Source organism: Solea senegalensis, linkage group LG18 (assembly GCF_019176455.1).
Source record: "Solea senegalensis isolate Sse05_10M linkage group LG18, IFAPA_SoseM_1, whole genome shotgun sequence".
NCBI classification, from domain to species: domain Eukaryota; kingdom Metazoa; phylum Chordata; class Actinopteri; order Pleuronectiformes; family Soleidae; genus Solea; species Solea senegalensis.
This window is the reverse complement of record NC_058041.1, coordinates 6,648,964-6,674,324: the sequence shown is the minus strand read 5'-3', so window position 1 is coordinate 6,674,324 and position 25,361 is coordinate 6,648,964. Positions and strand designations below refer to the sequence as shown.

Sequence of the window (25,361 nt, the reverse complement as noted above, 5' to 3'; positions counted from 1 at the left end):
TTTAAATGTGTATATATCGGTACTTTCTGCTGGTTTTATTTTGTTGAAGTGAAGTATTATTATAATTATTAAACAGTTTGAAGTAATTACCAAGTTGTCCAGCAGAGGGCGCTGTGAGCACAGCTCAGCCCTGCATTTATGCCCTCTTTGCTCACCAAAAGAAGACAACAATGACGTTAAGTTTTCTACGCGGTGGAGGAGACTGACGGTGTCCTCCGGAGGCGACAAACACAAAACTAAAGCATATAAAAAGCAGGGTGTTGAAGTGTTTCTGGTTCTACGCCACAGACTCAGCTTTAGCTTGTAGCTAAACAACAAACAGCACCACTAGCTAACTCCGATGGAGGCATCACACGGGCGTCTGTTGTCACGTTTGTATGTGAACTTGTGTTTATATCTTTGTGAGGTACAAAAAAAACGTACAAACCTATCCATGTGAGGACATTGTGACCTTGACCCACAACTTTAAAGGGCTTTTTCGGGGTTAAGACCTGGTTTTATGGTGAGCACTTAGTTGTGATGGTAAAGGTTATTGTAAAGGGCTTGGAAATGGGGATGTCCTCACTAAGATATAAAAACAAGTTATGGTTAGGGTTAAAAAATGACTCCCCTTTTACAGAATAATAGTCTAGAGAAGATTAAAATAAATGTAAACTGTAAAGCAGCTGGTGGTGGGACGAAACGAAGAACGAAACCATGAGTGTGCGTGCATGCTTGTGTTTGTAAGTCAGTCAGTAAGGATTGCGGTCAGTTGCCCTCAGTTAATTATTGTTTCTGCATTTGTATAAGAGCCCTCTCCCTGCAGTCATCTCATTAGCACTTTTAACAGCTGTGACATTTTGGAGCCAATGTTTCAGAAAAATGTTGGTTTCGGGGGTTAAAAAAAAGCATTTATGGATTTCACATGTGAATTACATCCAGCTAAATGCAGAGAAAATATGACCCTTTGGCCTTTTGTACAGAAAGTATCGAGCTGTACATATTTGAGGATTTAGCTCTGTATTTAATATTGGTTATATTTGGTTTACAGCGTGCTTGTGTATTTGGACAGTGGGAGTTGTCTTGCTTTCACATGGAGACATGCTATAGCCTCATCTAACTCTGTCTGTAATTTACACTGTGGCCAAACACATGGGTAAACAAAGTGTCTATCAGTGGATGTACAGTGTGAGACAGACGTATATACTGAGCTAAATTCTCTTTTGACACTCTAAGCATAGGGCCTCATTCAGACACTGTCATAGATGTAATTGTCTGGACTATTCTGAGTGTCTTTTTTTATTATTGTGTCAGCTTCAAAGCAGGTGCTTCTCAGCCCAGTCCTGTGAGTCAGAGTCAGTTCCCCCCAAAAAAATAACAAACATATTATCTCACTTGTGTCTGGTGCCTGGCCATGCAGACAATTTTGGTTTTATTTGTCCAAGTTTTGAAATAACCATCAAAGAGATTCTGACCTCTGTTCTAATTTAATGTAGGAAACTGGAAATTTTATCTGGGTGCTCGGAGTAATGGAAAGTGACATTTAGGAAATTTAACAGCAACATATCTTTTGCGGACACAGTGTCCCTGTCACACTGGATGATGTGCAGAACTTGCTGTTGTTAGGTTTTCTTGGGCTGTTCCTTCAGTAGACTATTAGTCTATTAGGGCCGCACAATTTATCTGCAAAACAATAGTAATCACAATATGACTACATGTAATATCCAAATCAAAAGGCACTGCCATTATTTGATTTGAATAAAAATGTGTCATTGCAGTCTTTCAAAAGCAACATGCCTCATTTGAGAGATCCATCTCCTGGCCACCAGAATGTTTTACACTTTAAGGACCGCGGAGGACCTCCACCGCACTCATGTCAGCTTTAGGTTATTCTACAGGGTAAAAGTCCTATAGCATATGCAGCTACCTGCCAAAAACATCTTCAGCTCCAAGTTGCCGTTGACAGTGAAGTTAGTTTAAGGACGTGCTGTTCTCACTTGATATTAAATGCTGTCATATGTTATCATTTGTGCTGCTTCAGCTTAATAAGATGTGCACTGTCTTTAAATAGACAACCTCACGAGAGAGCACTGTTGCCCTGACAGCTCAGCAATTACCTGTACAGTAGGTTGCACTCCACAGTCACTGTCAGTGTCACAGGTGGAGAGACTGGCTTTGTTCCAGTCGGGATAAACTGGGACGACACTCGCAGCAGCACAAGGAAGAGCAGAGGTAAGGGATGGCTCAATAGCACTTTGTTGTGCTGATGCCAGTATCACAGCCCTGAGTATGTACCTATACCTATATCAGCCCAATGCTTTTGTTTTAAACTACTAAACACACACTACAACACATTATAACACCCCGTAACATGATTCAGTTGAAGTGCTGTCACTGCTTTTATTTGCATTTTTGCAGTCTGTGCGTATTCAAGGTTTTTGCATCATATCCGTTTTAACATTTAGATTTTTGAACAGTATTGGATCAATACAAGTACTCTACACCTGACTGGGTCAACAGACTAAATGTACCTGTAGCACACAGCTGTTCCGCGGTCATCGGGGTTGAGGAGATGGAGAATCCAGAAATGGAATTCATGTTAAAGGGCTGTGTAGCAGCTAGCCACCTACAACATGAGCTGCCTCTGTGCTCTGTAAATTTTACAGTCCCACCAGTGCATCTTTAGGTCAGCACTCTAACTCTCCGTCGTGGCATCTTTTTGGCTCCTGCCGTTGATTCTTCTGGTCCATATTTGTTTTGGGCTGTGCAACACGTGCTTCGTCATACAACATGTGCACATGTTTCTGCACAGCTATAGGATCATTGTAATCAAACAAGTCGCTCTCTCACTTGTCCACTCAAGTTGTAAATTGTGTGGGAGAGAAAGTAAGGAAAAGTACTTGATTTGTGCATGCTTGCGCGGAGTTGGATCGGGTTTCTGAAAAGCAACATGTACATTTTCGAGATTGCGTTCCAATCTGTATTCCATCAGAGCCGGAGATTTAAAAGCCCTGTGGTATGCTGGCGCTGCACACGGTCTCATGCCCCAACCTGCAAAAACCTTCATTCCATCAGAAAATGCTCAATTATGCATGATGTTTTCATCTACAGGCAGGAGTACTAATATTTTCACCAAATGGCCACATGTTCACTGGCTGTGTGATTCAGTCTGACATCTTGTCAGGCTGTTTGCCTTTATCATCGAAGCTTGTTTACATGGCGATTTCAAACCCCTCATGGTGGAAAATAATAAATGTTTATGGTGGGACCGCCTCCTTATGAACATCTGTCTGAGTTGTGTATCTCTATGCTTTTGTGTCATTTCTTGCTTTCTCTCGAGAGCCACTTGTCACCACTTCTGTCTAATTCTTCACACCGAGCGAGGAAAAGCACTGTCGCTGCAGAACTGCCTGTGCTGAGCTCTTCTTTTAGTCGCAAAGTTGCACAACGTGTTTTATTTTGCAATCGATGAGATCTGAAAGGGTGAGGGCTGCAGCACCGTACAGCTCAGCTGAAAGAAAACAGAGCTTTATAATACGTGACAGGTTGTCGCTGTATGACATACTATGCTGGACCTGTTGAGGTGCGGATGTACCAGTAGAAAGAGAGAAAGTGAGAGAGAAGCAGGGGAGCTGTAGCTGTCACAGCAGTGATGGAGACCTAAATAAAGAGCATCTGTTTTTATCCTGTTTGCCTATGTACCACTACCTGCTGCTGCATGACACTCAACTGTCACATATAGCTGACAGTTTGATGGCTGTCGCCTCAAGTAGCTGTACGCCGCGATGGTGACGCCAGCTGACAGAGGGACAAACGTTCACGTTGAGTGGCAGTGAAAAACACCTTATCTGTGTGCCGCTGTGACAGCTGTTGGTCATTTGTTGGGTCGTCTATCCACGTCGAGAGACTTGGCAGATCTTCAGTGGGAATTTCTGAAGAAAAGAAAGAAAGAAAACACAGTGAATGCAGTATTAGACAACAAAAAGTTCATTTGTATACTTTACTGTATGTTAGGTCACTAACATTTCCCTGGAGAAACAATATTCTAGCTTCAGCAACAGATACAGTAACGAACATAATTCATAATTCCCAACGTACGTTCCCTTTAAATCCTTGTGGTCTGAAAAGCAGCAGGCAGAAGTAAGAACTTTTTCGAGGCCTACCCCGCTTTACTTTTTGTATATAATGAACGACTCGTATGCAAATGTGAACTATACACTTGGGTGTTGCATCTTAGCAGAGTGGGACTGTGCTATATTGATGATGCAAATGTAGTCTGTTCCTTCTTGAGTTGGTATTAAAGAGCTCTGCTGTGGGAGGAGAGCTGGAGGCTGCTGGGAGCATCTGAGAGCACAGTGCCGGACTCTCGGGATTCCAAACACATCCATCCAACACTGATATGGAACACTCACAAGCTCTCGCTCCCCTTTAAGACACAGACTTCTCGCCTGTACTTAACTCTCTCTTTCCTCTGTTCTCTTTTCGTGTCGCCAGTTTCCATCTGTGCTTTACACGCCTTCCACATGTGTCAACGTGCACGTGTGCTCGTGTGTGTGTGTGTTAGCTTTACTTGTTATCATTTTTGATTATATTAAAGGGGCTGACTTTGTCTTTCCTGTTATCATGAAGCCAACTCCCTAACAATTACAGTTGTTTTGGGGATTTATTTGTATTCGCCACAAAACTTTTTTTTTTGCTGCTTGGATTCAATTTGTGAACGCCTTAAGGAACAGACGTTTTCCTGCCAAAATGCATTTGGCATTGTTGTAAGGAAAGCTCCCTTCTACTTTCACATAGTGTTTATGATGAAAACCTTAAGTCTAAATAGCTCCTTTACCCCTCTGTTACAATTAAGGAACCATACAGGGGGAAAAAAAAAGTCCCTAATCAAAATTGAATACCAGATGTCTGGCTGGTAGAAGACGGCAGTAGTAGGAGAAACACTGACCCTGCTGCGGTTCCATTTTCAATGTGTTTTGCTTTATCCAGGTAACATACACTGCTGTGAGGTATATTCAAATAGATTTACTGTTTCTCTTTTTCTCTTCTCTCTCTCTTGTCTATTTCATTCTCTGTCAGGTGGCTCAATGGCCCGAAAAGGAAGAGGAAGAACAGCCAATGTTCAGTGAAGAGTATGACTGGTAAGTAAATGATGAATGGTGTTTTAATGGCAACTCTATCAAAAGGAAAAGTAAAAATGCTTCCACTAAATATAAATGATCTAAATGGAGCAGGCATACATTTTGGATATCACTTTTCCCTAAATCTGCTGCCTCATTTCACTTATACGTTTTGATTATGTCACCTTCAAAGAGGAGAGAGTTAAGCGTCTTGGCATCTGTTATCAAAAACGGAAGCGCCTTGAGTGACAGCTCTGAATTCCCGCAGCTGAACGAAGCAAGCAAGTAAAGGAAAGGAGAGTAGCGTTGACAGGGATAGAGTGGGAGGAACGCCAGCGTCAAGCACCGGGTTCTTTGATTTGGCATTTATAAAATACATCTCCCAGGACTTGTCCTTCCCTCATGTTGCCTGCCTCTCTGCATCACTACTAGACTCCTGTACCTTCTTCTGCCTGCCACAGTCCATTTGACATGGGGATGTATGAAATATGTCTGCCTGAGGGGCATGGTTGTCTGAGATTGAATTTCATCCACTGTAATGATGTCAGCATTTTCCTGTGGGAGAGTGGACCCTCGACCAGACACGCCAGATGAGTTGTTCAAAGACGATTTGCTTGGTTGGGCTCGGCCTATCACAACACTATGCCTGTGTGAACACTGTAATGTTTTATATTCATATCATGTTAACAATAGACATATGATAATGCTGTGCAAATAATACAGTTCCCATTAACTCATGTGGAAAGGAGAGGAAAGAAACGTGCTCTTTCTGGGAGCAGCAAGAAACAGCTGTTTATGGCTCTCAGTGCTCTCGCTCTCTCCCTCTCTCTCTCTCTCTCTCTCTCTCTCTCACTGGCCATTTGCTTTGAATTAGGCCTCAAAGTTTTATTTACAACCACAACGAGTGAGCGGACAAAGAAACTGAAGTTTTCTGTCTCTGGTCTCCTCCAGTCTCTGTCAGCGGAGAACCTATGTACAAAAAACATTGTAATTAGAATCATGTGCCTTAGAGGCCTCAACTCTGTCACTGGTGTTGAGGAGACGCACCAATGAAACTCTAGTGTGCCAAATTAAATCACTACTAATACTATTACTGCTAAATAATATTATTGACCTGATCACTCTGACCATCCCTGATCATCAGACTCAAAACCGTGCTGGCAAAAGTATTTAGAGTGTTATTCATTTGCCAGAAATGACATAAACACAATAAATACATTCAAAATGGCTGAATTTTTGTATGTTTTTTAACGTTATATAGATATTGAGCAAAAAACAAACAATATTAGCGTATGAATAGGGCTCCAGACTTGAGAAAAACATGAACTCCAAAGATTTTTGGTCACATGTGGCACCAAATTGGTCGCAGTCTAGAGTCGGATGAATTCTCAGGGCCTCGTGAAAATCTGATATTGTGCCTTCCCGACCTTGAGCCTGCTCTGTAGAACAAAGCTGGATGTGGAGCCAGGAAGCAGATGTAGTGGAATCAAAGTAACAAACTCAGTCATTGGTGAATGATTCAATTGTAGTGTGAAATGAATGAGTGGATTTATTAGTCAACAGAAATGTTATTTGAAATCTTTCAAACCTGGAATCAATACAGTTTTTTTTTATTGGCAACAGATCAAACGGTGTGTATTGTGAAAGGATCGTCCAGTCACAAACACTAAGGATTATCACTTATCACCGCATCCTCTCAGCTTTACTCACTACGCAGTCGGCACATAACAACTGAGAAACAAAGGCCTGCATCAGTGTTAATGGATATCATGCAGCCATTTCTTGTGGAGGTCAAATGTTAATTTAACCACAGTCTGAATTGAATTTACTCATGAAATACTGCATGCAAAAACATCATTATTTTTCACTTCATCCAATGTGTGAATTTTGCTGCTTTTTCGCCGTCTCATATCATAGTTCAGTGAATCTATTTTGGTTTTGGTGATGTACATTTTTCTAGACTTTCTAAATATCATTTTTTGAATTCAATTAAAACACAGCAGTACTTTTAGTTTAACAGATGTTGTTTTAACAAGTTATATCCTCAATGTTTACAATCTCACGTCATGTCATGTCACCAGAGCTGATGTCATCTCCAGAACTCGGAGAAACAATCCGTCAGAGATTAGTTTCACATTTCCTTTAATCTGCACACTCCAATGTAAAAGAAGCGGCTGAACTTACACTGGAACAATTTGTGAAGAGAAAATATTTATCTTGCCTAAGCCACACGACTAAAATCTACTTTCCTTCTGTGGGTTTGTTGGTGGAGGTACTGCAGGGCCTGTCATGGGAGGGACGGGCAGGCAGAGCCAAAAAGCTGCAGCAGTATTGATTTTGGGCTTGGCTTCCACACACAGCCGCAGCAGACTGGCGTGAGGATCCGGTTGCTGCTACTGCATGCTTTGCCAACACACTGGAGATGACATTTTTCCTATAAGATCTTTCTTTGTTGCCCCTATTATCTTTCATTTGGCTTTTTTCCCCCCTCTTCTACTCACTTTTAGTCTCCACCTCCTCTTCTCCCTGTAGTTTATTTTCATTTTCTGGCCACAGTTGTTTTTTGTGTGAGTGAGTGAGTGTGATTCTCTTCCTAAAGCTGTAAATCATCAGCTTTTAAAATTATGATAATTATTAGTTAAGTGATTCATTAGTTATCAATAACACACACACACAAAATCCAGCCATTTATGCCCATTTAAGGCTTCTCTCCCTCTTTCCCACCAAACTCACACTGTACCATCTCCTTCCTCCCCCTCTTTCATCGCCGTGTATCGTACAAGGTGACTGGAAATCTGCTATTTCCTGTGTGTCTCTGCACACACTGTCAGTCTCACTGGTCTTTCGGGGCAGTGTGGAAAAAGAAAATAACGTCCTTTTTTCCTAAGTTATAACAGAGGGAAGATTACAGGGAGAAGAAGGAGACTATTCCAGAGGGAAAACAATGTAAATACATTTGGCTTAATTATGGCTGTAGTCTATAAAAAGACATGCATTTCTGTTTGACACTAATAGCCTATTTCCAGTGGCCAATAAACTTGTTAAATCCCAGACTCGGCTCTGATTGGCATGAGTGGGAAAACAAGCTTTGTGGAATATGCAAATTTGCTTCTATCCACCTTATTCCTATGGCTCCATGATACCTTATGTATCCCTGTGGGGCAATTTAAGGGCAAAGAGCAGCACATATAATAGATAGGACATTGAGGAAAAGTGCAGTGGAACAGTTTACATGTGTAGCAGAATATACAGCATAACATTAGGTTTGTGTATTCAAGTTCAGCGAGTTTAACACTGCAGGACTGCTTTACTGTGTGTAACCATGGCAATGTGATGCCACGGTGTCTGTATTTTCCCAATTCTTATAAACGTAAAGAATTACATTTACTAGATCACAACAGATAGTGAAGCTATGAACGCTTCCATGCACACGAAACTCCCCAAAATGACTCTAGTATATATGCCATGACAGTATGTGGTGCGCTAATGCCACCACAAAAAACAAATACCAACATCAGACCGATCAACCAACTGCTTTTCAACGGCAGCACGGAGAGCGGAGCCGCGACTGTCGACACACTGGTCCTGCATGGCACCAGAGCCGTCGTGTGGGTGTGGAAGAATTTACAGGATTTGTTGTGTTGAAGAAGCGATTTGCCTTTTATAGGGCGCCCTCTGTGGAATTTAATTGTAAACAAACTGAAGCCATGTTTACATTTAGTGTGTTTCACCAGAAATAAATTACCCTTGAGGGCCCCGCTGAATGCTATTTCCACCTCGTGAAGCATTTTCACGACTACGCTTGTGGCCGCGCTAAGCAAAGACAATGAAAATGATGAGTCAACAAAAGAAAGGAAAAAGAAAAGGGGAAGGATTTGAATCTCACTCTCCCAGATGAATGTCCTGTAAGTTTATCCACCACAAATTGCTCCTCATTCAGACTTTGCTGCTCTGCATACTACCTCACCCGACTTCCTGTGCGCTCTGTGCCAGGAAAGCTTTCTTCCAGGAAAGCCTTGAAGGCAAACTTCTCCTGTTGTCAAGTTGCAAACAAAACTAGGACCCAGCTTCTCCATTCAGAGCACAAGATTCTTACGTCAGAAGTCTCGCGTGTTGTTTTTTTTTTTTCTTGGCCCAGATAATAAATATAATCGCGTCGGACATCTGAGACTGACCAGAGAGTGTTTTTATTCATCACTTGGAAACCTAGAGAGAACTCATGATTCAAGCTTTTAATGTGTTTTTCATCACAGAGGTGGAACTGTGTTGTGAGCTTTTTCCATCGTTTGGGTAAATAAGCAGAGGGGGCTCTGTGTCCAATCGTGTGCTAGTTGGAATCACATGTCGGGGTGTAATGTTGGAGAACACTGGCGAGACCCAGTGGTCCTCTGTGGTAAAGGAAATGCAAGTTCTGATATCATGACAGGATGCTATTTGAGCAGCACAATAAAATGGAATGTGTTTATGTTTTGTTGTCTCTAATTTAGGGTATATACCCAGCTACCTCGAAAAGGATGAGCCATGCGTGGTGTGTGGCGACAAGGCCACAGGTTACCACTACCGCTGCATTACATGCGAGGGCTGCAAGGTAGGTCCACTTCCTGAAACCTTTTCCTATTCTTTTTCTCCTAATTCTTTTTTATTTACATTTAATGTCTCATGCTCTTTAAATTTCCCCTGCTTGTGTTTTAGAATAATGTTATCATACATGTTCTCTTTTACCTCTTGTGTTTTTCTGTGCTAGTATGCTGTGTTATGTTTGGGTTTTTGTTTTTTTTGTATAACTTGAAGGCCAAACTCTCAACAAACAAATCTACCTATTCTCTGTGCGCATGAAAATCCAAGTAGATCAGCAGTTACTGACCTAATCGGACCAGTAACCGTGTCACATTCAAAGTCACCCAAATCGCCTTTCTTCCACATTCTGATGCTCGGTTTTCTTAAGTTGCTGCCACGTGATTGGCTGATTAAAATGCAGTTGAGGAGATTAACCTTATAAAGTGGCTGGTGAGTGCAGACGCAAGTGTGTGTGTGTGTGTGTATATGTAAGAAAAGAACTTGATATGAACCCTCTGAGGTCAGCTGCTTCCACACAGTCACATGTCTGGTACACAAACAGCCACTTCAAAGTGAACACACACACACACACACAAACACATACCTATATCATAGGCACGGCATGGGCAGCTGAAGAAAGATGATATGTGGAACCTGTTAGTCGGTCCCCATCAGCTCTAAAGCATGCATCACATGTCAGTCAGGTGTGGGATCAATCCGCCTCTGTTTGTTCATCAATGACACAATATCTAAAACGCCACTTATGGGACTGGGATTATACGCAGTGAGCAAAGGGTATGTGTGTGCATGTATGATTGATTGAGCCGTTTATTTTTGTCGGTATACAGTTGAACAGACAGACGGGCGTCTTCATTCATCACTAAATAGCTGTACCTTTAATCTAATAACACACAAGTACTAATACAGTATTCAGGCTTATTTCATGGATACAGATTCATTTCTATGTACAATTTGTTCTTGTTATTCACTCACCCACGATTCCAGAAATGAAAGCATATGAATGTTGGCATTTTCTCAAAATGTCACAGAGATGGAAGGCCCATGATAAATGACACGACATTCTTGTTTCATCACACAGTGAACAAGCACTAATCATTATTTAAATGTGTCGATGTCTGTCTCTCATTACTTCCCTGACTTTTACTCCTGCATTCTTTCATCGAGCCAAAAAAGCACAATCCCTCTCCTGCTTTACCCGTCTTGCCCTCTCACCCCTTAAAAGTCCTAACTATTCTTTGCATAATGTCCTTTGCTGTCTCTCGCCGCGTGTAGCGTCCACTCAACCGTGTCCCCCTTCCTGTCTGCCTGCAGGGATTTTTCCGCAGGACCATACAAAAGAACCTCCACCCGGCCTACTCCTGTAAGTATGACTGCTGCTGCATCATCGACAAGATCACCCGCAACCAGTGCCAGCTATGCCGCTTCAAGAAGTGTATTGCAGTGGGCATGGCAATGGACTGTGAGTGTTACTCTTTTAATCACTGTACGAAACACAAGAAAATATACAGTAATACACCTTCACATAGCTGTTGTTTTCAGTCTTGTCTCTTGTAGCGTTTAATGTTTTAGGAAAAGCTGACTTTCATATTTAGAACTACGCAGTTTATATTGTTTCTGGGAAAAGTTGTTGCCGTTACTCTGGACTCACATGCACGTCAACTGAAACACGTCTCATTCTCTTTGACTGGAGCAGTGTCGCTGTACTGCGTCGCTTACGTCGCATGCGGGGGATTTTTTTTCGGCCACTTGGAAATCGAATAAAACCACATTATGCAAATATTCCAACGCAGGCGCTAGCCAATCAAATCAGATTTATGGGTTAAGTTCAAACTTCGGACACTGTTGTTCTCCCCAGTGCCTATTTTTGTCAAAGTGCAACCCAATAAAAAACAATACCAGACACACAGTGTCATGACACATACTGCTCTGCTTACGCCGAGCATCAGACCCGCCTACCTTCAAGCTCTGACGTGACGCGTGCATGCGAGTCCAGCGTTAGGCAAATTGTGAGGAGGTAGCGATAAATTGGAAAGGAAAATAGAGGGAAAAGATGAGCAGTCTTTGTATAGAGCATTTGTACAGAAATATATACACAAGCTGCGGTTTAAGGTAATAGAAAAGCTAATTGCATACTCCCTTTTTTTTTCCCTGCTCTCCCCCTCCCAGTGGTGCTCGATGAATCGAAGCGGGTTGCTAAACGGCGGCTGATTGAGCAGAACAGGGAGAAACGCAAAAAGGAGGAAATGGTGAAGACCCTCCAGAACCGTCCAGAGCCCACAGGGGCCGAGTGGGAGCTGATCCGCCATGTCACGGAGGCCCATCGACACACCAATGCTCAGGGTGCACAGTGGAAACAGAAACGAAAATTCCTGGTAAGGCATGGAAAAAAAAAGTGGCACGCAAAAATGACAATTACAGCACTGTATTACTATTAAAGCCAGAGATATGGAGAGCACATCTGCTTTTGATATTGTGCGTGATTTTCTATTCTTTCTCTGTGGGAAAAATAGCATCCAAAACGCAGCATGACCAGAGAAAAATACAGAAAAATATTTCCACTGGGCTCAAGCACATATTTAAGATTCAATAAAGAGGGTGATTTTAATTTATCACTTCTCAGGTTTTATTTTGCTATTGGATATGATAACACTGCTCCCAGAAGGGTAATTGCTGGGATCTGGAAACATCGGTACAACAGAAGTCTGGCAGAACAAGAGATGAGCAGTGAGACGATGAGTCAAGCTGCAAACAAGCCAACAGTTTATCCAATTGTTCTGTATCTGAAGCAACCTTCGATGGAAGTCAACATGAAAGTGAGCGCATCTTTAGTGTCACCTTTAATCTCTCCTACAAGAAAAGTGTGTACAATAATGGTTCCATAGAAAGTATCTGATCGAAAAGCTATGGAAACATTTTTGAACCATTATTTCTCTTCACTACATATTAACTCCTCTTAAGAAAACAAGGCTTTAACAGTTTTTGTATGATCATTTAAAGATATTTTTTAAAAAAAGAAAGAAAACAAGCTGCGCGATAGAACACTCAAGTGTTGGAGTTTGTGTTCCTCTGCTTTTACCCGTAATCAGAACCGCAAAACAGAAAATTAAGGATTGTGTTCTCACACACAAGCATGTTAGAGTGAGGGATGATGGGGGTTTGTTTTATGAGTCTTATTCCTCACATGACCCACTGTCACAGTAGCTTATTTATTATTTTATTTTGATTTTATCGACTTTATCACTCTATAATTCCTTGCTGTTTTTCCTCCGCCTCTGTGTTTTCCCCCCGCGGTTTTCTCAAGCATTTTGGAGTTCTAGTCATCCTAATCCTTCTGGGCTCTTAACCAGACCTAATTCCCTTTATAGTTTTCATTCACACCCCAAGTCTTTCCTTTTTCCCTTTAATCTCTTCCCCCGTCCGTACTTCTGTGTTTCCTCTCTCTCGCACTATTCCTCAGTGGCTAACCTTACTTTACTTTCCCCTCTGTTTTGCCTGTGTGTTTTCTTTGAGCTTCCTGCTTTATCTCTGCCAAGGCAAATCCTCCGTCATGAGCACTCATCTGCAAGTTGGCAGGGATGTTGGCAGGCATAGTCTCTTTTCTCACACACACACACACACACACATTTTGACAAGTTTGTCCATGCTTTGTTAGCAGTGCAGCATGCATCAAGTGTTTATGTCTGCCTCTCCACACACACCTCTTTTATAACTCCACCGCCGTCCTCCCCTGCCAGGCTATGGAACCTCTGCTATAATAGGAACTAGGACTTATTTCTTTTAACATACTGTGTTATGGCGCTGGGCAACACGGGATCTAAACACCACTATACTGGGATACAGAGACAGACGTGTACATCTGATAGGCTTAATCAACATTGTGTGAGCTCATTTGACAATGGTTTTAATCTAACTTAAAACAGCCCCTTTTCCCACTACCAGGAACTTTTACAATACAGGAATACCTAAAATGTAGAAGTGTATGTGTTGAATACAGTTATTTTATCATTTATATATCAAATAATTATCTCTTGGAACAGGCTGACCTAGTCAAAACATAATGAGGTGTCAGAAAGCACACACTTGCTCTTGTCATGATTTATTTTGTGACTTAAAAAAAAAGTTTGAAGAGTTTTTCACAGCAGCAGTGGACCAGAGGGCCACGGCCAAATTCAAAAACTACGACCCGTGGGAGAAATAAGGGGGTGTTCGTGTGAAGAGAGGGGGGATTGAAAGCGTTTGTAGTGTGATGGCAAGTGTTGAAGAGGGAGTTGCTAGGCAACAAGGGGAGGATGTGGCAATGTGATGGGGAAGTGGGCCATGTGGGAATTATGGAGATGAGGTGTAAAGCTTCATACCGGGGAAGAAGTCATTGAAGTGACGCAACGTAGCATTAGCTCTCTGGGTCCCCCTACAGTTGGCCCACGATCTTGTTTGTCACAACTGATGATGATAAATAATATATGTCATTTTATTCAAATATGATTACACTATTTTTATGGATCAAACTATTATCTCTTTGATTATAATTGATCTCTTTAAATGATCTTGTGACGCATGCTGTAAAATAGACTGTTGTAGTTCTTTTTATGGCATGGACCTGAAACCAGAAATTCCATAGCACCTGTACAGATGATGCAAACCTTGTTGATGTTCCATCCAAAATAATCTTGGCGACATTATTTGAAGGTTGAAATCCTTCATTGTATTGCTTTATAAAGCGGTATAGTAGAGTGTGGTACACACATCCTATAGCAAGGGATGGCAGGTCAAGTTTTTATTTCTTTATAATATAAGTATATTTTGTCAGATCCCCATATATGTATTCATCCGGAATTTCATCAGGAATGTGTAGGATGAAGCCTGAAGTGATTAAGTAAAAAAGAAAAATTAGCATTTGTTCTACATACAGTACTGGCCAACATTCGTTTTGTTGCTTTAGCAATGCTATACTGTACTCAATCACTTTATGGATTGCAATGGCATGCAACAAAACATATTGTTTTTGTTTGCAGTTCATTCATTCACTCATTATCTACCACTTTATCCTCCCGTGAGGATCGAGGCTGGAGCCTATCCCGACTGACATAGGGCAAACATAAATAAAGCTTCTACAGCCTAAAGTGTCAAGTATTTAGTGCTCGGCACACACATGTTGCATGAGTTAAACTCATTGACATCTTGCTTATTATAGAAGACCAATTGTCAGTCACGTCATTCCAATCCAAATGCCAATGATCACAGGAATTGACTGACATTAAAAACAGAAAAAGGTGCTGGTGGTGCCACGAGACGTTTTGCACAGCACTGTCGATGTAAAGCAGGAACAGGCAGCCTCCACGGCTCAGAAAACAGAAGTATAGCTGCAAAGTCTGAAATAATAACCTAATAAGGTGCTTAATAAAAATCAAGACCTAAAGTTGAGTTCTAAGTTTGAATTTGAAGGCATCAAAGGCCTCATCGGTCTAACGTCAGACGATAGTTTAAAACATGAGAAGACGAGGTCAATCTGAAAAGGCTCTGCTGCTATAATATTTTTTTGAGACAGACTGGAGCCCTGTTTTCTGAGCGCACAGAGCACATGATGGGATGTGGGGCTTTAAGGAGATCAGACAGGTATGAGGGGGCAAGCTCATTTGTGATTTTATCATTAAAAGGCCCTTAAAGTTTTGATCTAACATAGATTGGGAGCCAATGAAGGGAATGTGGTCAGATTTTGGGGGGGGGGGATTTTGTTCAAATTCCTGCTATTGTCAGACAATAATAAACAGATTATAAAATAAAGGCTTAATGAATTAAAGGCAGGAGTTACAATGTCAGAATCCACCATGGACGTAAAAGTCTGGATTATAACCATGTTAAAAAAAAGCAGTTTTGCTGATGTCGGTAGTATTAAAGCAGTACAAGACAGGTGAGGGACATAAACAACGTTGTGAGAGTGTTCTTGTGTGTGCGTGAACAAATTAAGTTAAGAACTGAGGGCTTGTGTTCTTGAAACAAGAAGGTCTGTGTAGCCAAGACGCACGGCAAAAACAAAAATGCCTTAGATGAATTAGAGGCTCTCCGATGCTATAAAGCATACATTTTCTTATCACCCTCACTATCTCTCTAGTAAAGGTCAATCTGTGCTTTACGCTCCAAGTCTTTTATTAAGTTTTCCAGGCCAAGTGAAGCATAAAACCTAACTGGCAGCTTTTCAAATCACACACAAGCCTCTGATTCCTTCCAGTGGTCATAAACTTAATCTGCAGCCATTTGCTGATGGTCTCATCAAAACTGAACTGAAAAGATCAGATACTGAATTATACTCAATCTCGACAATTAGAAACAGACTGTGATCATGAGAACACAACGAGAACACAGGCAATCAGTTACACATTATATTCAAAACAACACTTGCGACCGCCATACCAAAAGATCCATGCGTTCCCATGTACAGTGTCAGTAAACCTTATTGTATCTTTCTTTATTTACCAGATGAGTGTCTTCAGCTTGCATGGAGAGTATTTTTGAATGTATTTTAACCATCAATAATTGCTAAAGTATGACATTTTAATATAATATGATATAAGACATAAAACAGCTAATACGAAGCAGCTTCTTGCTGTGACAGCTCAGTGATTTTTCTTTTCTTTTTTTTTGCTGCTCAAAGGAAAAAGAAAATAAATCAAAAAGAGAAAATGAAATTCAAATGTATGATACTTTAACTCACTTCAACTCATTAAATTCAAATGTATGATACATCTCAAATGTAACTTAAAGTAAAGTTATAAAGTCAACTTAAATCAACCAGAATATAATGTGTCTGAACCATATTTGGACCTTCTTTGCCTTCTTCAGCTCCAATCCATCTGAAAAAAACGTCATTATTTGAAGACATAACTGTCTTCAAACAGTTAAATGTTTTCTCCTCTTTTATTATTATTTTTATATATGTGTGTATATATATGTGTGTGTATATATATATATATATATATATATATATATATATATATACATATGTGTATATATATATATACACACATACAGCTCATGTCACAGTCTGTCCAACGAAGACTCCTCTCCAACGTTGTGAATAAATATAAACACGTATAGACACGTTTGTCCCTCAGAAAGTGCAAATGAAACTCCACGTGGATGGGATGTTGACATACAAAAGATTATATATGATGTAAACATGTGTTTTGTCTGATTATGAAATCACTTACATCAGGTAAAGCATGGGTAAAGGAAAATTAGCTGCAGCCCCAACGTCTCGTCTCCTGCATATTTTCTTATACAACGTGTAACGTCCGTGGTATGTTGCTACACACATGGTTTCTGTTTCACCAGGTGCAGCAGGGTCTGTTATTGAGATTCGGCTCCGCCGCCGCTGCTACAATGAAGTGATGCAATTTTTTAAAAAAGAAAGTGTGTTTTAAGAAAAATTCAAAGGGCAACATCTGTTTCCAGCTTTTGGTGTTTCCGCTAATGTAGACACATCACCGGACGGTTTTCTTCCAAACTACTTAGTGCCGAAGAAACGGCCCTTATGAAAACATGTGCTCCCAATAAGGTCGATGGATTACTGGAAAGAGAGGATGGTTTTCTAAAGTGCCATTTTCAATTCTGTCAGTTACCTCCGTTGCATTGGGTTCGAGATGGAAATGTCGGATAGTTTGACGGTCTTTGGCTGCGTGCCACTGTAGGGTGAGAAGTGAGAGTAATGTGTTCACAACTCCACATTCACTGCCGTGGTCTGTGTCAGCATGGGCCGAGGAGGCAGAGCTGAACCTGCGCTGCCTTTGACTCGTGGTTTGTTTCTCTGATTCAGAGTATGGGAGGAATTCAGCATCTTTGTGTCTCACCCCGTCCAACTGTATTTTCTCCACACTCAAGAATGAAAAATGCCACTGACCTCCACCAGTGAAACCAAAGCTTTGTTTTGGCTCTAGTATGACGAGCGTTGCAGTCCGTTGGAGTTATTATTACAATTATTCAAATTTTCCGTAATTGCTGGGTTCTTGGCTGCACAGCAGAAAAGCGAGCTCTTTTCCTCCCAGATTATGATCGGCGGTTCCTTGTGGAGTTGTCATTATTCCTTTACTCATCCCTGAAAGGATGTCTAAGCCCTGACACACACTTTATTTGGATGAATGTTAAAAGTTTTGAAACAAAACACTCGATAAACATATATATAAATGTTTTATTGATTTTTAGTTCCCTTCTGAAGTTCTGCACTAAGTAAGCATTATCTGTCTGGTGACATGTCCCTCTGCTAACACAATCTGCTTTCTTTATCTGATAAATTGGTTTTAATTTGTCTCCCAAGGCGAGTGAGTGTTCTGCAAAAGGCAGCAGAAAGGAAATAAACTCGTTTAAAGCTACACTGTTTCCTCTACTCTGAGCCCCACCACCACTCTTTATCGATTCTTCTCTAATCTTATTTTATTCTTTTATACTCTCTTGTCTTCTGTTGACGTACCCGTTCCCTGCTACATTCACTTGTGTGCTAATGTACTCAAGTTTGTTCTTTTTCTTTATTGCTCCCACTCAAACACAGCCTTTGCAAGAGCAGTGATTGAGCCAACTTTGTATTCTTAGGTCAGAATATACTGCAGAAGAATAACAACAAACAGATATAGACTGGTTAGTCTATTTGCTTTGATTACAGGATTACATTGACCAAACCGTTTGGAGACAAAGAATGAGGCAGTGGTTTCACATAAATGGAAGAGCAGCACAGTCTTAAACTGACAGTGCTGAACTAATTCTGGTCTGGTTTGTGATGTAGTTGTCGTGCATAGCCAGACGCAGCACTGCATCAGTGCTGGAGAATGGTCTGCACCCATTATCATTCTGCTCTGGCTGGTTTGTGTTATTTTAAATTACGGTTACAGTTGTCTTCTGTGGCACTCGCATCAGGATGCAGCAAAGGTTTATTTATTTTGGTGGAATATTGGCACTTGGATTGGTGATGAGTGTCCTTGAAATGACCTGCAAAAGAAATGCCGCAAAGATGTGTGGCAGTGTGTGACTGCATGGTCCACGGTTTTGTCAAAGCTCATATGTTGCAGCTGTTGTTGTTTTCTGTAGGAAAGAGGATTTTGAAACTGAAAAGAAGTGGAAGAAGAAGAAGAAAGTGAGAGAGATTTACTGTGTCGACTATGCTCTAATCAGCCAACCGTGTGTGTGTGTGTTTTTTCCCATGCAGCCGGACAAAATTGGCCAGTCCCCGGTTACCCCCACATCAGATGGAGACAAGGTGGACCTGGAGGCCTTCAGCGAGTTCACCAAGATCATCACTCCTGCCATCACTCGCGTCGTCGACTTTGCCAAAAAACTGCCCATGTTCTCTGAGGTGAGTGGTGGTGAATGCTGTTCAGGATCAGGGCGGGGGGGGAAAGACGTGGTGAGAAATCACCACAACAGCATGTGTTTCACTAGTTATGATTTGTATATGAAAACAAATATGTGTCAAATGCATCGCTGGTGTTGACAATCTGAGCGGAACCTCCTGCTAGCCTTTGCTTTGCCTTTACCGTCACTATGTAATTCTGTTGTTCGTCCCTGCTGTTTCTAATGAGACCTTGTGTGATTGGACAATTATCCGCGTTGCCGTGATTGCAGTGCTTGTGGGTGTGCGGAGGAGGTCTGCTGTGTGTGTGTGATACATTTACGGAGAGGAAAAGTTGTCGCTATAACCCGCTGTTGTGTTTGAGAATAAGAACCACAGATGCTTTAGAAAGGTGACCTATTAAGTTTTACAATCAGCTTATTTGAGAGTGAAATTAAAGGATTCTTGCAAAAGCAGTTCAAATCAGTGTGTAAACTACTATGTAATGAATTCCTTCGTCTGCTGCTAGTTACTATTCTGCACACTGAAACAGATAATTAGCCTAATGTGTTATCTTTTATTCACAATAATAAAATCTAATAAATTACATTATGACAGAATCTGTTTGAAACAGACGAAGGAGGTGCAGGAAAAGAACGTATATATATATATAACCTACTTGCATTCTCTCTCAGTTTATGCCACCGCAGAGAATTACTGATAAGAATGCACCGAAACAAAGCTAGCACTCACAAAGCCACTAAAACTGAATCTATTATTTCCTACAAATTGATGTGTCGGTAATTGCATTTAAAAGCGTTTAAGCATGCCCGCTAGGTACACATTTACAAGATGAATAAAGCTAGTGAATGCCAATTAATTATTAGCAGTAAATAGCAACGGGAAAAAGGAAACATGCTCACACTGAAGTGAGATTAAACTCCGAGTCAATCAAGTGGAATTCAAAGCAGATATGTTAATACAAGGGTGGGAAAGGAATATTTGTCAAACCATTTTCATTTCATCTCTACTGTCCTTCTCTGATCCCACTTTTCTTTACTTAGTCCATCTTTAAACAATAATTCTCTTTGATTACAACTTGGGTGCTCACTAAGAAGATGGCTTGGATTTGGAGATATGGACGTGCGTAAACGTGCACTGTCAGGTGATCCGTCATGTGTGTTTTAATAAAACTGGGATCTTCATCAGAGGTCAGATGCCAAGCGTCCACCGAGGCTGATTCCTCATCCGTAACGGCTGGAATTGTTTTTTATACTTTTCCATTTGATGCATTTTCAGTTCCTGGAAACGACTCCCATTCACGTGCACGTGTAATGTTTACTGTACTGTTTGGTGGACTCCAAAACAAGCAAGGCGATCTAAACTACTTTCTGCAGAATTGAACGCACCACTTTTATGTTCCCAGATGGACTCGCAATGTTTCAGTGTTTAATGCGAGACATCCATCAACTAAATCCTCAAGTAAAGTCAAGTGTAACAGTGGCAAAAGTTCAACGCGCAGATGAATTCTCTCTTCGCTCTATGTTGTTTTTCTCCATAGCTAAGCACAACGGCGTATGTGGTTAGTCATAGGGTTCATAATTTTGCTCTGCTTGTTTTCAGACCAGCCTCTTTGTGCTGAAAATAATCAAGAAAAATAAGACTTAAACCCTATCTTTTTACTTTTTACTCCACCCTGTGTTGTATTGTATTGTTGTATTTGTTTTTCTTTTTAAATGTTCTATTCCTTTTATTGTGAAGCACTTTGAGCTGCAATCCTTGTATGGAAGGTGCTATACAAATAAAGTTTATTATACATATCTGGTTCTATTTTCATGCAAAAGCACAAATTCTCTTATTTAAACTCATTGTACAAAATAAAAGTATTGCTATTTTTGCTGAGCTCTTCATATAGCTTTGAGAAGGCAAAGACAAATGTTCGTAGAGGTTTGTATGTCAGTAACAAATTGTAATTGAATAACTGTCCACATACGTCTCTGTTCACCAGCTGCCTTGTGAAGACCAGATCATCCTGTTGAAGGGCTGCTGCATGGAGATCATGTCCCTGCGAGCTGCCATCCGCTACGATCCCGAGAGTGAGACGCTCACGCTGAGCGGGGAGATGGCTGTGAAGCGCGAGCAACTGAAGAACGGCGGCTTGGGCGTGGTGTCGGACGCCATCTTCGATTTGGGCAAGAGCCTGGCACAGTTCAACCTAGATGACACGGAGGTGGCGCTGTTGCAGGCCGTGCTGCTGATGAGCTCAGGTTTGTTGTGTCACCTTAGGAGTTGTGACTCCGTCAGCTTCTTTTCGGAAACTTGAATCTTCCGCCTGACTGTTACTGGCGCTGGTTGTGCAGGAAAGTGAGCTTCACATGAATGTAAATGTAAATTTCACTGGGAGACACAGTTCCCTGACAGTCGTTATTTCGACTCATTTCCACTGCTGTACACATCACATTAACTATGGAATCTATTGTGAACCAAACTGTAATAATGGCCCGAGGATACGAGTGCACATACATATTCAGCGGCAGGAAAATGTGTACATGATTAAAAAGCCCTAACTCATCGAAGGTTTGCTTAAAATTCCCACAGCAGACTTCAGACGGAGAATCGAGGACAGCGTGTCACAAAGTGTGCCCGTGGTTTTGAATAATGCCATGCTAATAGAGGATGTATTATATCCCAGTCCTCACAGAAGAAGCAGTGTAATAGTAATCATTCTGAGCTAAAACACACAGACTGCTGAACTTTGAGGGGACAGGAGTGGAGTCTAAATGAGCTGTGAAATTCCTCTAATTACATAGTGAACTTGTTGTCTCATGACACGCATGACCAGTACAATTCAATGGTTGTGATAAATAATATTTGTCATGTGCATGTCGGTGTGGTTAGAAACGGATAAAATGCTGTTTTGGAGCCAATACACACATTTTTCTAATATTTTCATACCGTTCTCTGTTCTTCAATCTCCTACAATCTCTTCCACTTTTCTATTTTCCTCCGCACTTCCTGTGACCGTTCCTGATCTTCACTCACCCGATCCTCTCCCCCTCCGCAGACCGCTCCGGCCTGACCTGTGTGGACAAGATCGAGAATTGCCAGGAGACCTACCTGCTGGCGTTTGAGCACTACATCAACTACCGCAAGCACAACATTCCCCACTTCTGGCCGAAGCTCCTGATGAAGGTGACGGACCTGCGCATGATCGGGGCGTGCCACGCCAGCCGCTTCCTTCACATGAAGGTGGAGTGTCCCAACGAACTCTTCCCTCCGCTCTTCCTGGAGGTCTTCGAGGACCAGGAGGTGTGACACGCATCTGCGACCATGCGCGTGGAAGAGGAAGCTGGTGCTAAACGGTAGATGGGGAAGGGCCATCGTTTTTTTGTAGGGGAAGGATGGAGGGAGAGAGAGCCCTCTCGGCAGGAATCTGCTTTTCTCCGCCGTCACATTTACCGCATGTGATTTGAAAAACCAAACTGGAAACAATAATGGCAAAAACAACACACCAGCAACAGGAGAGTCGAGCAAACAAAGGAGTTTGTTTTTTTGAACACCCTCTCCTCCACCTCTTTCCCTTCCTTTTACTTACCCCAGTTTTAAATCCGTGTGGGGGGCCCTTCTGTCTGAGCATGATGTCTTATCTAGCAAGAGTTGTAGCCATTTGCCAAGACCCACACACACACACACACAACACACACAAACACACACACACAGCCTGTTCCACCTCAGTTCTTCAGAGCAGAGCTCTTTGCACGGGTCTGTTCCCTCTCTGTTTTTTGTAGCGGTCAAAACTTCACATGTCATGAATTCAGTGTCTCTTCAGCATCAGTGCTGACCAGCACCTCTCAGTATTATTCACGAGTAAAGAGATGAGAAAGTAAGGTCAACAACACTCCACCTTCATGCAGGCACACACACACACACACACATATATATATATACAATCAGCAAACACTGCACATTGAAATTTCAGTAGATGTTAATTCCTCTAGTGTTTCACACAGCTTTAGTAAAGCTGCCAGACCTATTTGTTACCAATTTTTCAACTCAATCTGAGCCGTTACAGCTGTTTTTGGAGCTACTTCTTCTTAGATCTCTGTGAAACCGGTGCTATATTTATATCAGGCTACTCCAGTTTAATGAAACTTGTGTTGTCAACCTTTGAAAAACCACGCAGACCGTGGCTCCATATCTACCTTCATTTTATGTCATTGGACCGGCTCCTGTGACATGTAGTACACATTACGCACAAACACACACACACACACACACACACACACACACACATATTGACACATATAAGCAGACTTGCCTAGTCACTGCTCACGCTGCTCATGCCAGCAGCCCGGCATCTTATGAATAACAATTAAGCCCTTCTCTGTCTCTCGCTCCAAGGAGTTACTGCAACGATAGAAGGGAGAGACACTTGGAGGCGATGAGGTGGGGGACTAGATTTAATAGCTGGAGTGTAAATTCAGAGCCAGGGGTCGAGAGTAAATCTCGCAAACCCGGCCTCCAAAAAGGTTTTGAATAGCAGCAACCACCAGCAGGACCGCAAAGCTCATCTGACACACACATTTTCTCTGTCTCCTTTGCTCTCCCTCTCTCCTACACACACACACACACACACTTTAACACATATACATAAAAAAGACAACATCACCTCAGAGTAACGTGAATGCCTCATTTTACTGTATTCACTGCGCGGCAGTGTCGATATACAGCCCTAACCTGCAGGGTTTGTACAGAGTCCTCTCCTCATGGACTCAGCTCAGTGTGGCCCCTCCAGGCTTCCATACACATTTGCCTTTTTTTTACCATGGGCATCACTGAGAGCAGGCAAATGCCAAGAAGGCTACCATTTACCTCAATGTGGACACACCCCTAGGCTGGGGCAGCAATACTGCCCCTGTGGTTTCAGGCACTACCTCACCTCTGTGGGCACAGGGCAGCTGCCCACAGCCTACACACAGACATAATCCATTCAAGTTGACGCATGTGTTGATGAACACACAAAATGTGCAGATTTTGTTTTTTTTGTCCTTGTGTAGATGCACACTTGCAGTCACGGAAAGACGAAACACTCACAGCATACGTACACACACACCCTCAGTGCTATCACTTGGTTAAAAAAAAGAAAATGAAATACCACTGAAGACAGGAGGGCCTGCCATCGCCCTGGAAGCTCTTACCAACTCCAGGGAATGGTACCCATTACATTCGGGTTATTTCTTTCTTTTTTTTTTTGTTATATGGGACCAAGTGTCATCTTTTGAAAATTTGGATTTACTTATTTCTGAAAAGAAGCAACCAAGGACAGTGTGGATGTCCGGCCCTGCTGACACCCAAGGATAAGATGAGCGATGAAGAGTAATTGAAAACCAGTGGTGGCTACGTCCGTTGAATTAGCATGTATAGACGGGGCAGTTTCTGTCTGCGACATGGTGATCTTCCACAGTTCACCTATGATGTCTGCCTTTGGGTCTTGATATAATATTCTCATGGAAATGATTTTTTTTTTCCCCATGCATGGACAGTGCACTAGGACTTAAAGTGAAAAAAAAAAAAAAAGATGGGATGTTTTCAACTGAAATGAAGCGCCGTAGTTCCATGCACTTTACCAATGCTCACAACTAAATCACTAATATCTTTTGAGGAAGAATCCATGGCGATGATCGTAGCGTATTAGCCAAATGACCGTACGAGAATATGGATTTGATTTAAAGAAAATGAAAAAAAAATAATAAAAGCCCAATCTGTTCATTCCAATTCTGGGGCCAAGCCAAAACTAACTGGGTTTACCACTCATACAAGAAGAGAATGAGAAGAGAGACTAAGAAAAGTCTGTTTTATATCCAATGTCGAGCAGTAGTTCATACTGGGCACTTGTACAGGACGGGTCAAAAATGCACCCCTCAGAAGAACCTGCACAGTGGAACCTGTAGCAGGAATCATGGGTGACTGTCACAGACGGTGAAGCGTGGCTGCTTCAAGCAGCGCCGGTGAGAGAGGGAAGAAATGGAGCACCACCTCGGGGGCACAATGGGCAGAGTTTGGTCTGACTCTCAGAAGAAGAATCCACCTCCTCAAAGCACTTCACCACTTCCAGAGATCCATCCCCTGCCCTGGCTTACCCTTCCTTACTCTAGCCCATGACAGCGCTCCTTGTGGAGCCTAGTTCTGACCGAATTACACCCCTACCATTATGAAAGCCCCCCACCTAGCCTGGCTGGTGGGATTTTTGCACTACTGCGTCACTACTCCCTCATAAACCCCCTTCCCCATCGAAATTAAACCATTTAAACCATTGTCCCATGTTGGATTACACAATTTAATTAAATTCCCCCCTCGCCCTAAATGGCCAT

The 25,361-nt window shown here is 41.9% G+C and overlaps 1 protein-coding gene across 2 annotated transcripts in view; it reads left to right on the top strand.

The window, feature by feature from the left end:
- Nucleotides 1-23,438, top strand: part of LOC122759109 (thyroid hormone receptor alpha-B) — a 100,270-nt gene extending 76,832 nt beyond the window's left edge. The window contains exons 5-11 of one of the 2 annotated variants that reach the window (XM_044013667.1): nt 5,059-5,120; nt 9,575-9,687; nt 10,989-11,136; nt 11,844-12,049; nt 18,868-19,014; nt 20,999-21,257; nt 22,055-23,438. In XM_044013667.1, coding sequence (XP_043869602.1) covers nt 5,059-5,120; nt 9,575-9,687; nt 10,989-11,136; nt 11,844-12,049; nt 18,868-19,014; nt 20,999-21,257; nt 22,055-22,305 — 1,186 coding nt within the window. In that variant the 3' untranslated portion in view covers nt 22,306-23,438. The remainder of the gene's footprint in view (nt 1-5,058; nt 5,121-9,574; nt 9,688-10,988; nt 11,137-11,843; nt 12,050-18,867; nt 19,015-20,998; nt 21,258-22,054) is intronic. The other variant, XM_044013668.1, reaches the window with a different exon arrangement.
- The last annotated feature ends 1,923 nt before the right edge of the window (nt 23,439-25,361 follow it).